Source organism: Mobula hypostoma, chromosome 9 (assembly GCF_963921235.1).
Source record: "Mobula hypostoma chromosome 9, sMobHyp1.1, whole genome shotgun sequence".
Taxonomy (NCBI): domain Eukaryota; kingdom Metazoa; phylum Chordata; class Chondrichthyes; order Myliobatiformes; family Myliobatidae; genus Mobula; species Mobula hypostoma.
In genome coordinates, this window is record NC_086105.1 from 113,323,929 (window position 1) to 113,335,970 (window position 12,042).

Here is a 12,042-nt window from a genome sequence, read left to right on the forward strand (position 1 = left end):
GAAGAACACCTACAGGAGTGCCTTGAGTCGGTGAACTGAACAATATTCAGGGATTCGCCTTTGAATCTGAATGGATACACCACAGTTGTCACCAACTTCATCAAGACCTGTATGGATGAGTGTGCCTTCAAGAACATACTGGACATACTCAAACTAGAAACCAAGGAGGAGCCAGGAAATTCATAGTCTGCTGAGGGCTAGACTAGAAGTCTGGGTGCGACCTATGGAAGTCTATTTTAAGAGTGAAAAGTAACAATTCCAGTAGAAATTAGAGATGGAATCAATTCATGTCAGCTCTCTCAGGATTTGCAGGTCATTATTTCCTACAAAGCAAAACCTAACATCGTGATGGATGTGATGCTTCACTCCCAGATGCGCTCAACGCTTTTTTATGCTTTGAAAGGGAGACTAAACTACACCTGCGCAAACCTTGCAGCATCTGATGACTATGGGTTTCCTGTCTTGGAGGCTGACATCAGAATATCTTTCAAAAGGCTGAATTCTTGCAAGGCATCAGGCATTGATGGTGTATTTGGTAGGGCACTGAAAATCTGCCAACCAACTGGCAGGAGTACTAAGAACATTTTCAAACTTTCGCTGCTGCTGTAAGAAGTTCCATGTGGTTCAAAAGGATTACAGTCATACCAATGCCTAAGAAGAGTAGGCTGAGCTGCCTCAATGACTACATTTCACCGGGTTGCATTCATATCTACTGTGATGAAGTGCTTTGAGAGGTTGGAATGGCCAGAATCAATTCCTGCATAAGCAAGGTCCTAAACTCACTGTAATTTGCCAATAGCCCCAATACGTTTACGCTAGATGCAATCTCACTGGCTCTCCATTTGGCCTTGGATCATCTGGATAATAGCAATACCTGCCCCAGGCTTCCGTTTATTGATTACAGTTCAGTGATCAACACAATCATAACCTCAGTTCTAATCAACAAGCTCCAAATCTTGGGCCTCTGGAACTGGATCCTTTATTTCCTCACCAGGAGACCAGTCAGTATGGATCAGAAATTACATCTGCTTGCTGACAATCAACACTGGCACACCTCAAGGATGCATACTTAGCCCACTGCTATACTATTTCTACACCCGTGACTGTGTGGCTAGGCACAGCTCAAAATGCATCGATAAATGTGCTGATGACACAACTATTGTTGGAGGAATTTCAGATGGTGTATAGGAGTGAGCTAGATTGACTGGTTCAGTGTTGTTGCAATAACAACCTTGCTCTCAACATCATTAAAACCAAGGAATTGATTGTGGACTTTTTCATCAAGGGATTAGCAGTTTCAAGTTCCTGGGTCTCAATATCTGAAGGTCTATCCTGGGCCCAGCATATTGATGCAATTGCAAAGAAGGCACGACAGCAGCTATATTTCATGAGGAGTGTGAGGAAACTTGGTATGTCACTAAAGACTTGCAAATTTCTACATGTGTACCTTAGTGAGCATTCTAATTGGTTACGTCAGTGTCTCATATGTAGGGACCACTGCACAGGATCAGAAAAAGCTGCATTAAGTTGTAAACTCAGCCTTTCATCATAGGGACTAGCCTCCCCAGCGTCAATGACACCTTCAAAAGGCAGCATCCATCATTGAAGATGCCCATCACCTAAGATATGCCCTCTTCTTGCTGTAATCATCACAGAGTTGTTATGGGAGCCTGAAGGCACGCACTTAACGTTTCGGGAACATCTTCTTTCTCTCCGCCATCAGGATTCTGAATGGACAATGAACCCAAGACACTACCTCACTTTTTTTCCCTCTCTTTTTGCACTAATTTATTTTTTTTATTTATATCATAATTTATAGGTTTTTATTTTCATGTATTGCAATGTACTACTGTAACAAAAATTTTTTACGACGTGTCAGTGATATTAAACCTGATTCTGATTTTGAAAAGCAAACACAAGTGTTTAATTCTGAATGTTATGATTTGAGTTTTGTCAAAGACCAGAAAATAAGACTAGTTCTAAAATGCCAGACTTTTCCCGTAGGATTTCCTTGTCATAAAAGTTCAGTCATCTGTGTCACTTAGTCATTAGACAGAACTATATTTTATAAAAAATTTGAGGCAAAATATCACAGACTTATTGTAACTCCCACTTTCTTAGAAAGGTTATTGGTATATCTTTTATTGAATTTTGAGTGTTATGGTTTGTACTTGAGCTAATAAATGTACTATTTTTAACAACTCAAACTTTAACTTTTGGTAACTTTTCAGCAACCTTTGATACTTGTCCTTTAAGTTAGGCTTGGACAGATGTGACCAGCATGGTAGCTGTATATATATTTACCCTAGATTAGGTTAGAAGAAAGATCAAAACTTGTGGATTTCTTTTCTTAAAGTTCTTATTTTCTTTGGGCCATTTGAAAACAGTGAAAATAAATATACCAGCATGGTTTGGCATAGTTAATTTACTCCAGATTGCTGGATATTGTGCTTAATGAATTTGCAGTAAATGTTTGTTACTATTTGTGTAGGCATTGATTGGGCTCCCCAGAGTGATCGCATTGTAACCTGTGGTGCTGACCGTAATGCCTACGTATGGAGCCAGAAAGATGGTGTTTGGAAGCCAACATTGGTCATCCTAAGAATTAACCGTGCTGCTACATTTGTGAAGTGGTCTCCTCAGGAAAATAAATTTGCTGTAGGTAGTGGTGCTCGGCTGATCTCCGTATGCTACTTTGAAGGAGAAAATGATTGGTAAGTGAACACCTGGTGAAAATCAACACACAATAAAGACTGCAGATGCTGGATGGAAAAGCATGCAAACATACTGCAGGAACACAGCAAGACAGGCAGCATCTGTGGAGGGAAATGAATGATTGACATTGCAGGCTGAGACCCTTTCTCTGTCATGCCTCCCCTATCTTTTGTTACCCCCCTGCCCCCACACACCTCTGAGTCCCCTCTTTGCACTTTGAATCTTTCTCTCACCCCACTCTCTGACCTGTCCAGCCCTCTATGCTCCCCTGGGGTTTTCACTATCCTTACCCTGCTCCACATCAGAGGCAAAATCAGCAGGAACTTTAACTTAATATCCCCCTGCACCCACACCTCAGAAAGTTCCATTGCTGGGGTCGTGATGCTGAGCCTCACTTCCGTTATGTCTGTCTTCGGATCTTCTACTTTGGCTATGATTCCCCACAGCTACCAATGACTCCTTCAGCCAGGGGTTTTGTATTGGTCCATGTCATTTAAAAGGTTGTAAATCCCTGTCTTAAGCCTTCCTCCTTTTGGATACCCCACACTGAATATTTTCATCTTAAACTGTCGATTGGACATTACCTGTCTCAACTTTACTACTATCGCCTGTTGCAACCTCGCCATTAACCCCTCTAAACCAATTGCTCTTCACACTAATCCCAACCTCACCAACAAACCCACAGACAAGGACAGCGCTGTTGTAGTCTGGTAGACTGACCTCTACCTTGCTGAGGCCAGAAGACAACTCATGGACACCTGTTACTTACCCCTTACATACAGCTCTACTGAAAAGCATCAGACCATTGTCTCCTGTACCATCATCAACATCATTACTTCTGGAGGTCTCCCTTTATAACCTCCAACCTTATCATTCTCCAAATCTGCACTACCTGTTTCTACCTACTACCCAAGATCCACAAATCTAACTGTCCTGGTAGGCCCAATGTTTCTGCCTCACCAAACTTGTGTCCTCAAATCTTGACACCATTTTGTCCCTCTTGATTTAGTTCCTCCCGACCTAAATCTATGACACTTTGTATTCTTTTCACCACTCATTTTCACCATGTACATCCAATGCCATACATTTCAATTCCCTGTTAAGAAGGTCTCAAAGTTCTCTGCTTTCTTGACAATGAACCCAACCAGGTCCCCTCCACTATCACCCTCCTGTATCTGGCAGAACTGTTACTTACCGCTAACAACTTCTCCTTTGTTTCCTCCCACTGCCTGCAGCCTGAAGGTATAGCCATGGGTCCCTGCTAATCTTGCCTTTTCATTGGCTACATGAAACAATCCATGTTTCAAACCTACACTGGTAACACTCTCCATCTCTTTCTGTGCTACATTGATGACTGCTTTGGTGCTGTTTCCAGCATTTTATCAGCTTCACCACCAACATCCACCCTCAAATTCACTTGGTCCCTGTCTGACACTTCACTCCCCTTTCTTGATTTCTCTGTCTCCGGAAACTGATTTTCGACTGACATTTTTTTTGCAGACCCACTGATTCCCACAGTTTCCCACCTGTCATTTGCAAGGATGCTATTCTCTTCTCTTGGTTCCGCCATCCAAGCTACATCTGTTCTCATAATAAGGCTTTCCATTCCAGGACCTTTGAGATGTCCTTTCTTCCCTCCAGTACTATCAATGCAGACCTCATCCACATCTCCATTTCCCCTGCATCTATCTTCAACCCATTCCACCCCCCCACTGACGTAACAGAGATAGAGTGGTTCTCCTTGTCCTCACCTCCTCCCCATGAGCTTCTGCATCCAACTTCTGCCATTTCCATGGGATCCCACACCAAACACATCTTTCCTCCCCTCCCATCTCCACTTTTCACAGGGATCACTCTTTCTGTGACTCCCTTGTGTGCTTGGCCTTTCCCACCAATCCCCTATCGGACACACATTCCTCCAGCTGTCCTAAAGGTTACACTTGTGGCTTAACGATTTTAATTCCCCTTCCCATTCCCACACTGATGTATCTGATTATGGCATTCTCTACTGCCAGTTTGAGGCTAGACACAGATTAGGGAAACTACACCTCATATTCTTTCTTGGTAGTTTCCTGAATGACAGCAACAACATCCATTTCTCTAACTTCCGGTAACTAATCCCTTCAGACTCCTCCCACTCTGCCACTTTGTTTTTCCCTTGCCCTCTGGCCCCATTGCCCCTTCTTTTTCCCTTCTGTCATCCTTATGACCTGCCTATCATCCACATCTTCTGCCCTCTGGTTCCCTGCTTCTTTGCTTTTATTGCATGGTCCACTATTCTCTCGTATTACGTTCTATCTTTTTCAGCCCTTTGCCTCTTCCACCTGTCACTTCCCAGCTTCTCACGATTATCAATTCAACCCCCTTCCTCACCTACTCATCTTCCCCCTTCACCAACCACCTGATAACGCTTGCTTCTCCCCCCTCCCCATACTTTTATTCTGGCTTTTGCCCTCTTCTGTTTCACTTCTGATGTCTTGGCCTGAAACGTCGATTTTTAGTTTTATTTTTTATTTCCCTCCACGTATGCTGCTGTCTTGAGTTCCTCCAGCAGTTTTCGTGTGTTAAATGCTGAAATGAAGAGTGCACCCACAGTGAGTGTGACTTAAGCATAATATTTTTCAGCCACTTGCACTTTTTTATAGTTTTATTTTCTTGTATAATACCAATCAGAATGCTGCATTGATTGTAAAAATTTTATGGGGTTATTGATGAAGAAAACTACAAATGCAAACCCTTTGGATTAATAATAATTTTTCTCCAATGTGTATTTTTAATATCCCCCTAAAATTTGGTACTTTTAGACAGAATCCATACCCAGGCCCTTCTGATACATTTTCAAATTTTGTTCTGTGTTTCTCAGAGAGATAATTAAACATTATATACAGTGGAGTGGAAATTGCATTGTGGTCTTTTTTTGTGAGAGCAACTGGGAGTAGCAATATGTACATCCAGCAAACTAATCAAGGTCATCCCCTGCAGCAGATGAGAGAATTATAATGTTGAATATATTTTTAGCTTCAAGTGTTTGATTTTTTTAATTTGTACAGGCCGGTTTTAAACACAGTTATGCATGTGGCTGCACTATCTTTAAAATGCAGACTTTTTATTTGTAATTTCAGAGAGAAGTTTTAATATGATAAAGATCCATCTGAATTATGATTTATTGAATTTTTTGAATTTCTTCTTCAATTGTTCGGCCCTTTCATTTCACCTTCTTAAATTAACTAGGTTTTAGATGTTAGGTTTGAATGTTTGTTCATGTACAATTTGAAAGAGTCCTGGCCAAATTATGATCTTCTCCTCTGCCTCCTAAAACATTCAATGTTATAAGTCCTGCAGTATTCACACTTAGAAAGTGCTTAGAGTCTGTTAATGAGATTTTTTTTTTCTGGAGCAGCTTGTGGTTGAGCCCACTAGAAGAAAGGCATTTCTAGATTGAGTGATGTGTAATGAACCAGATTTGATTAGGAAACTTAAAGTAAATAAACTCTTGGGGCAGTTATAATAATATAGAATTCAATAGTTTGAGAGAGCAGATGAAGTCAGATGTATCAGTATTATAGTGGAGTAAAGGGAATTACAAAGGTATGAGAAAGAGCGGGCCATAGTTTATTTGAAAGGGGACACTATCAGGGATGACATGGAGCCCTTGTGTAGGATTCCCTGAAGGTTAATTTGCAGGTCAAGTGGGAAGGCAAATGCAATGTTAGCATCCATCTTGAGAGGGCTAGAGCATAAGAGCAAGGACGTAATGCTAAGGCTTTATAAGATGTCGGTCAGACAGCGCTTGGAGTATTGTGAGTAGGTTGGGGCACTTATCTGAGAAAAGATGTGCTGGCATTGGAGAGGGTCCAGAGGAAGTTAATGAGAATGATTCTGGGAATGAAAATGGTTAACATGAGGACACTTTTTTTTACTCTGGGCCTGTACTTGCTGGAGTTCCTGAAGATTGAGGGGAGCTCTCATTGAACCCTATTGAATATTGAATGGGATTGATAGAGTGGATATGGAGAGGATCTGTCCTATAGTGGGTGTAGGAACCAGAGGGCATTGCCTCAGAACCAAGGGACATCCACTTAGGATAGAGATGAGGATGAATTTATTTAACCAGAAGATGGTGAGTCTGTAAAATTCATTGCCATGGATGGTTGTGGAGGCAAAGTCATTGAGTATATTTAAAGCAGAGGTCGATAGGTTCTCGATTAGTCAGGGCAGCAAAGGTTACAGGGAGAAGACAGAATGCGGTTCAGAGAGATAATAAAATCATCCATGATGGAATGGATGGACTTGATGGACTGAATGGCCAAATTCTACTCCTATATCTTACGTTTTTATGGTCTAACACATTAAAGGCTAAAGATCAAATGTGGCACCCTCCCGATTTCCACAGTTCGTATGTTCTTTAACTTAAGCAACCAAGCTACCCGATGAATTATTGATCAAATTTATGAGTTCTCCTTTATGTAAGAAACACAAAATAAAGGAATAGAAAATGTACTTCGGTTTATCTAAAATTGATAGTCAGCAGTACACTTTCATTATGTATTCAATTACACTTTAAATATTAAGTACAGTGGTTCTGGATATAAATAAGCATGGTTGGAAATGGAGAAAGTTTAGCAGAGAATGGTAAAGTACTAGTCAAATTCTGAACAGATAGATTAATTAGACCCAGACTGAAATGTTTTTAAGATTCTACCTGTAAGGAGATGCGGCTGCAGATTGACAAGTTTTGAACTCCGTATTCTTAGATAATTGACTGCTTTAAAAAAAAGGATTTTTTTTAAAAGAGAGCAGTCTGGTATGAAGGAGATGGTGTAGGAGTCAAAATGATAAAGAGAATAAAAGTAGGAAAACAATATTTGCTCTAGAAAATGATATGTAAAATTAGTTTAGGTTAGAAACAAAAGGGGTTTAAAAATAACTGTGGTGGATGTAATATTAATCCTTGTAATGAAGTATCCTTTTTATAAGTCAAATTTCACTGATGAATTTCACCACCCACATAAACCCAATTTTTGGTTGATTTGAGGAAAAGGGTATTTAAAAATCAAGACCTTAGACCTGGCACAAAACTCAGGTCTGTCAGCAACAGTGATCCTTGCCTCCTTGGAAGTTCTGATATCTGGACAACCTACAACACGTATCTCAAACTGCTGGAAAAATACCTGTACACTGTCTCCATAAAATCCTCCTAATTTGTTGGAAAGGCATTAAGGGGAATAGATCGCAGGGAATAAATGAGGTAATGTGGTTGATGGGATTCTTCGTAAGTCGGTCGAGATTCTGTGGGCCAGATTGTCTCCTTTGATATGATCACAATGTTCCTTTGCCACAGTAATAGTTTGTGGGACTGCCAGACAGATCAGTGGGAAAACTGTTCTTCAAGGAGGGTTGAGCATATCTTTAATTCTTTTTCCTATCTGCCTGGTAATCTCTTCCCATGACTAGCTTGCAATGTAGGTCTATTTCAGGAGTCTGATGTTGAAGATGTGAGCAATGTAGTCTGCCCAAGATAACCAATTTAATGTAATTCAGGCCTCAAAACTGGGGATATTGGCTTAGGGGAGGATAGTTTATAGAATTAACTTGCCAACTGGTATGTATTTACCTTGTGTGAAGGAATTCAAGCACCTGGGAAGTCCACAGAGTCTCAAAAGGTGCAAAAATGGTGCAGACAGTTCTTCTAGGATTAGGATTACACCTGGAATGCTGGAGCTTTGGCATATCAATTTTAACTACTGTGCCACTGTGCTGTCCAAACCTCAAGCCCATAAAAGCCATGCATAAATGGCAAGAGTAGTAGCCCACTTTACAAACTGTACACTGTTCTATCCAGTCAGCCATCAACTGCCCCAGGAATGGAACTCTTCATTTTCCACATTGGCCTCATTAGGCACCTCAAAATCACAAAACTGGAATGAAGAGAAGTAACTACTTCAGAAGAATTAAGTTGTGCTAGGCGACATAGAGTGGCATGTAATTGTTAATAAAGTGATCTTGGAGAACTTTGGTTAAAGAACGATCCTGATTTTCATTAGTTATGTGAAAGATATGGTAAGGAATGAAATAGTGCATTTTTTTTCTAAATCAGTAGGTCAAGGAACCAGTTAAGGAGAATTATACATAGTGTTATAACTTCTATAAAATTTTGATTTTAAAAAATCTTTAAAATATAAGCTTATTAAATAAATATTAGGCTCATGGCAGCGAAGGAACTATATTGGCATGGGCTGAAAATTGATTTGCAGACAAAAGATACAATAGTAGTAAGCCCATTAAATTTGTATTAAACTCGGTATTTTAGAATCAATGTCAGTAATTTGGATAAGCGGACAAAGTTTAATGCATCCAATTTTGCTGACGGTACAAAGCTATAAAGAAGGTGCAATAAACCTACAAAGGGACAAAAGGTAAGTTGTAATATGGAAAAATTAAAAAGCAATAATGAGAAATAAATCATTCTTAAATGTTGATGTTAAGAGGATGTTGGGTCTCGGGGAGATTTTGGACTTGATCTGAAATGTTTTTCACCTTAAAAACTAAATGGCTTTTATGTTATGCACGTTTAGCACCGATTGTCACCTGGAAACTAAGATTCTGTCTTGAAGCAATGCCCAATATTTGAGGAGGAGGTGCACAGGACTGAACATATTTTTGACTAAATGGACAGAAGTTTTATGATGGTCAATAATGTCTTAATTGAAAATATTTTTAAATAAAAGAATGCATCTGTTTGGCTTTAACGATTTCTCACTTTTAGGTGGGTGAGTAAACACATCAAGAAGCCAATTCGTTCTACTATCCTTAGCCTTGACTGGCATCCCAATAATGTCTTACTGGCAGCAGGTTCATGTGACTTCAAATGCAGGTAAGATGCACAGCAGTTTTGAAGGAGGTTTCAAAATAACATACTTGGCAGTTTTACATAGGAAATATCAGATCCAAAGTTTTCATTGAAACAGAAAACCTACAGCACAATACAGGCCCTTTGGCCCACAAAGCTGTGCTGTGCATGTGCTTTAGAAATTACCAAGGGTTACCCACAGCCCTCTATTTTTCTAAGCTCCATGTACCTATCCAAGAGTCTCTTAAAAGACCCTATCATATCCGCCTCCACCACCATCGCTGGCAGCCCATTCCACGCACTCACCACTCTGTGTTTTTATAAAAAAAGAACAAAACTTACCTGTGACATCTCCTCTGTATCTACTTCCAAGCACCTTAAAACTGTGCCTTCTCGTGTTAGCTATTTCAACCCTGGGGAAAAGCCTCTGGCTGTCCACACGATCAATGCCTCGCATCATCTTATGCACCTCTATCAGGTCACCTCTCATCCTCCACCACTCCAAGGAGAAAAGCTGAGTTCACTCAACCTATTCTCGTAAGGCATGCTCCCCAATCCAGGCAACATCCTTGTAAATCTCTTCTGCACCCTTTCTATAGTTTCCACGTCCTTCCTGTAGTGGGGTGACCAGAACTGATCGCAGTACTCTTTAAGTGGGATCTGACCAGCATCCTGTATAGCTGTAACATTGCCTCTTGGCTCTTGAACTCAATCCTATGGTTGATGAAGGCCAGTGCACTGGATGCCGCCTTAACCACACAGTCAACCTGCACAGCAGCTTTGTGTATCCTGTGGACACGGGCTCCAAGATCCCTCTGATCTTCCACACTGCCAAGAGTCTTACCATTAATACTATATTCTGCCATCATATTTGACCTACCAGGTTGAACCACCTCACACTTATCTAGGTTGAACTTCACCTGCCATTCCTCAGCCAAATTTTGCATCCTATCGATGTCCCGCTGTAACCTCGGACAGCCGTCCACACTATCCACAACACTCCCAATCTTTGTGTCATCAGCAAATTTACTAACCAATCCCTCCACTTCCTCATCCAGGTCATTTAGAAAACTCACGAAGAGTAAGGGTCCCAGAACAGATCCCTGAGGCACACCACTGGTCACCAACCTCCATGCAGAATATGACCCGTCTACAACCACTCTTTGCCCTCTGTGGGCAAGCCAGTTCTGGATCCACAAAGCAAGGTCCCCTTGGATCCCAAGCCTCCTTACTTTCTCAATAAGCCTTGCGTGGGGTACCTTATAAAATGCCTTGCTGAAATCCATACACAGTACATCTACTGCTCTACCTTCATCAGTGTGTTTAGTCACATCCTCAAAAAATTCAATTGGGCTCATAAGGCATGACTTGCCTTTGACAAAGCCATGCTGACTATTCCTAATCATATTATGCCCCTCCAAATATCCATAAATCCTGCCTCTCAGGATCTTTTCCATCAACTTACCAACCACTGAAGTAAGACTCACTGGTCTATAATTTCCTGGGTTGTCTCCACTCCCTTTCTTGAATAAGGGAACAACATCTGCAGCCCTCCAATCCTTTGGAACCTCTCCTGTCCCCATTGATGATGCAAGGATCATTGCCAGAGGCTCAGCAATCTCCTCCGTCCCCTCCCATAGTAGCCTGGGGTACATCTCATTCGGTCCCAGAGACTTATCCAACTAAATGCTTTCCAAAAGCTCCAGCACATCCTCTTTCTTAATGTCTATATGCTCAAGCTTTTCAATTCGCTGTAAGTCATCCCTACAATTGCCAAGTTTCTTTTTGGTAGAGAACACTGAAGCAAAGTACTCATTAAGTACCTCTGCTATCTCCTCCGGTTCCATACATACTTATCCACTGTCATACTGGATTGGTCCTATTCTCTCACATCTTATCCTCTTGCTCTTTTCCAATGGGATCATTCTAAATTCAAGAAAAATACATTACTTTAGAAAAAAATTCAGTTGGCATAGGTTGCAGCCACTTAAAAGGTTCTAACTGGAGTGAAGTTTGGAAATTTTACTATAGATGACAGATTTTGATTGAAGAGTAAGATAATTTGGGTATGAAAAATATGGTGGATTTTCAATAGGCTTTGGAGAACATTGTAGTAATGCCAGCATCACTCTATCCTGGATTATCTTTATATTCTAAGAGTCTGCTATGTCTCGTTTAAATGTCATTGTTCCCATCTTTTCTATAACCACTGCTGAAAGAGTGAAATATTTTAACCAAATATCTTTGTGGTTTCTTGGTTAGCTCCCTTTATTAATGCCATTGAAACTTCCTTGGTCGAGATTCATTATATTGAAGATCTCTTCATTATTTAAATACTCTTGGGATACATTCACTGGAGCAAAGATTCTTAGGTCACCTAAATTATGTTCTCTCATTCTTGTTACAATAGAGAAAATACTTTGTCCACTTTTAGCCTTCCCAAGCTCTAGAACAAAAACTTGTACCTTTGGCTATTG

The 12,042-nt window shown here is 40.6% G+C and overlaps 1 protein-coding gene across 1 annotated transcript in view; it reads left to right on the top strand.

Moving 5' to 3' along the window:
* The window catches only part of LOC134351968 (actin-related protein 2/3 complex subunit 1A-B), a 55,883-nt gene that overhangs the window by 26,785 nt on the left and 17,056 nt on the right, over positions 1-12,042 (top strand). Inside the window, exons 4-5 of the mRNA XM_063058942.1 lie at positions 2,492-2,714; positions 9,482-9,589. Of these exons, the coding sequence (XP_062915012.1) occupies positions 2,492-2,714; positions 9,482-9,589 (331 nt within the window). The remainder of the gene's footprint in view (positions 1-2,491; positions 2,715-9,481; positions 9,590-12,042) is intronic.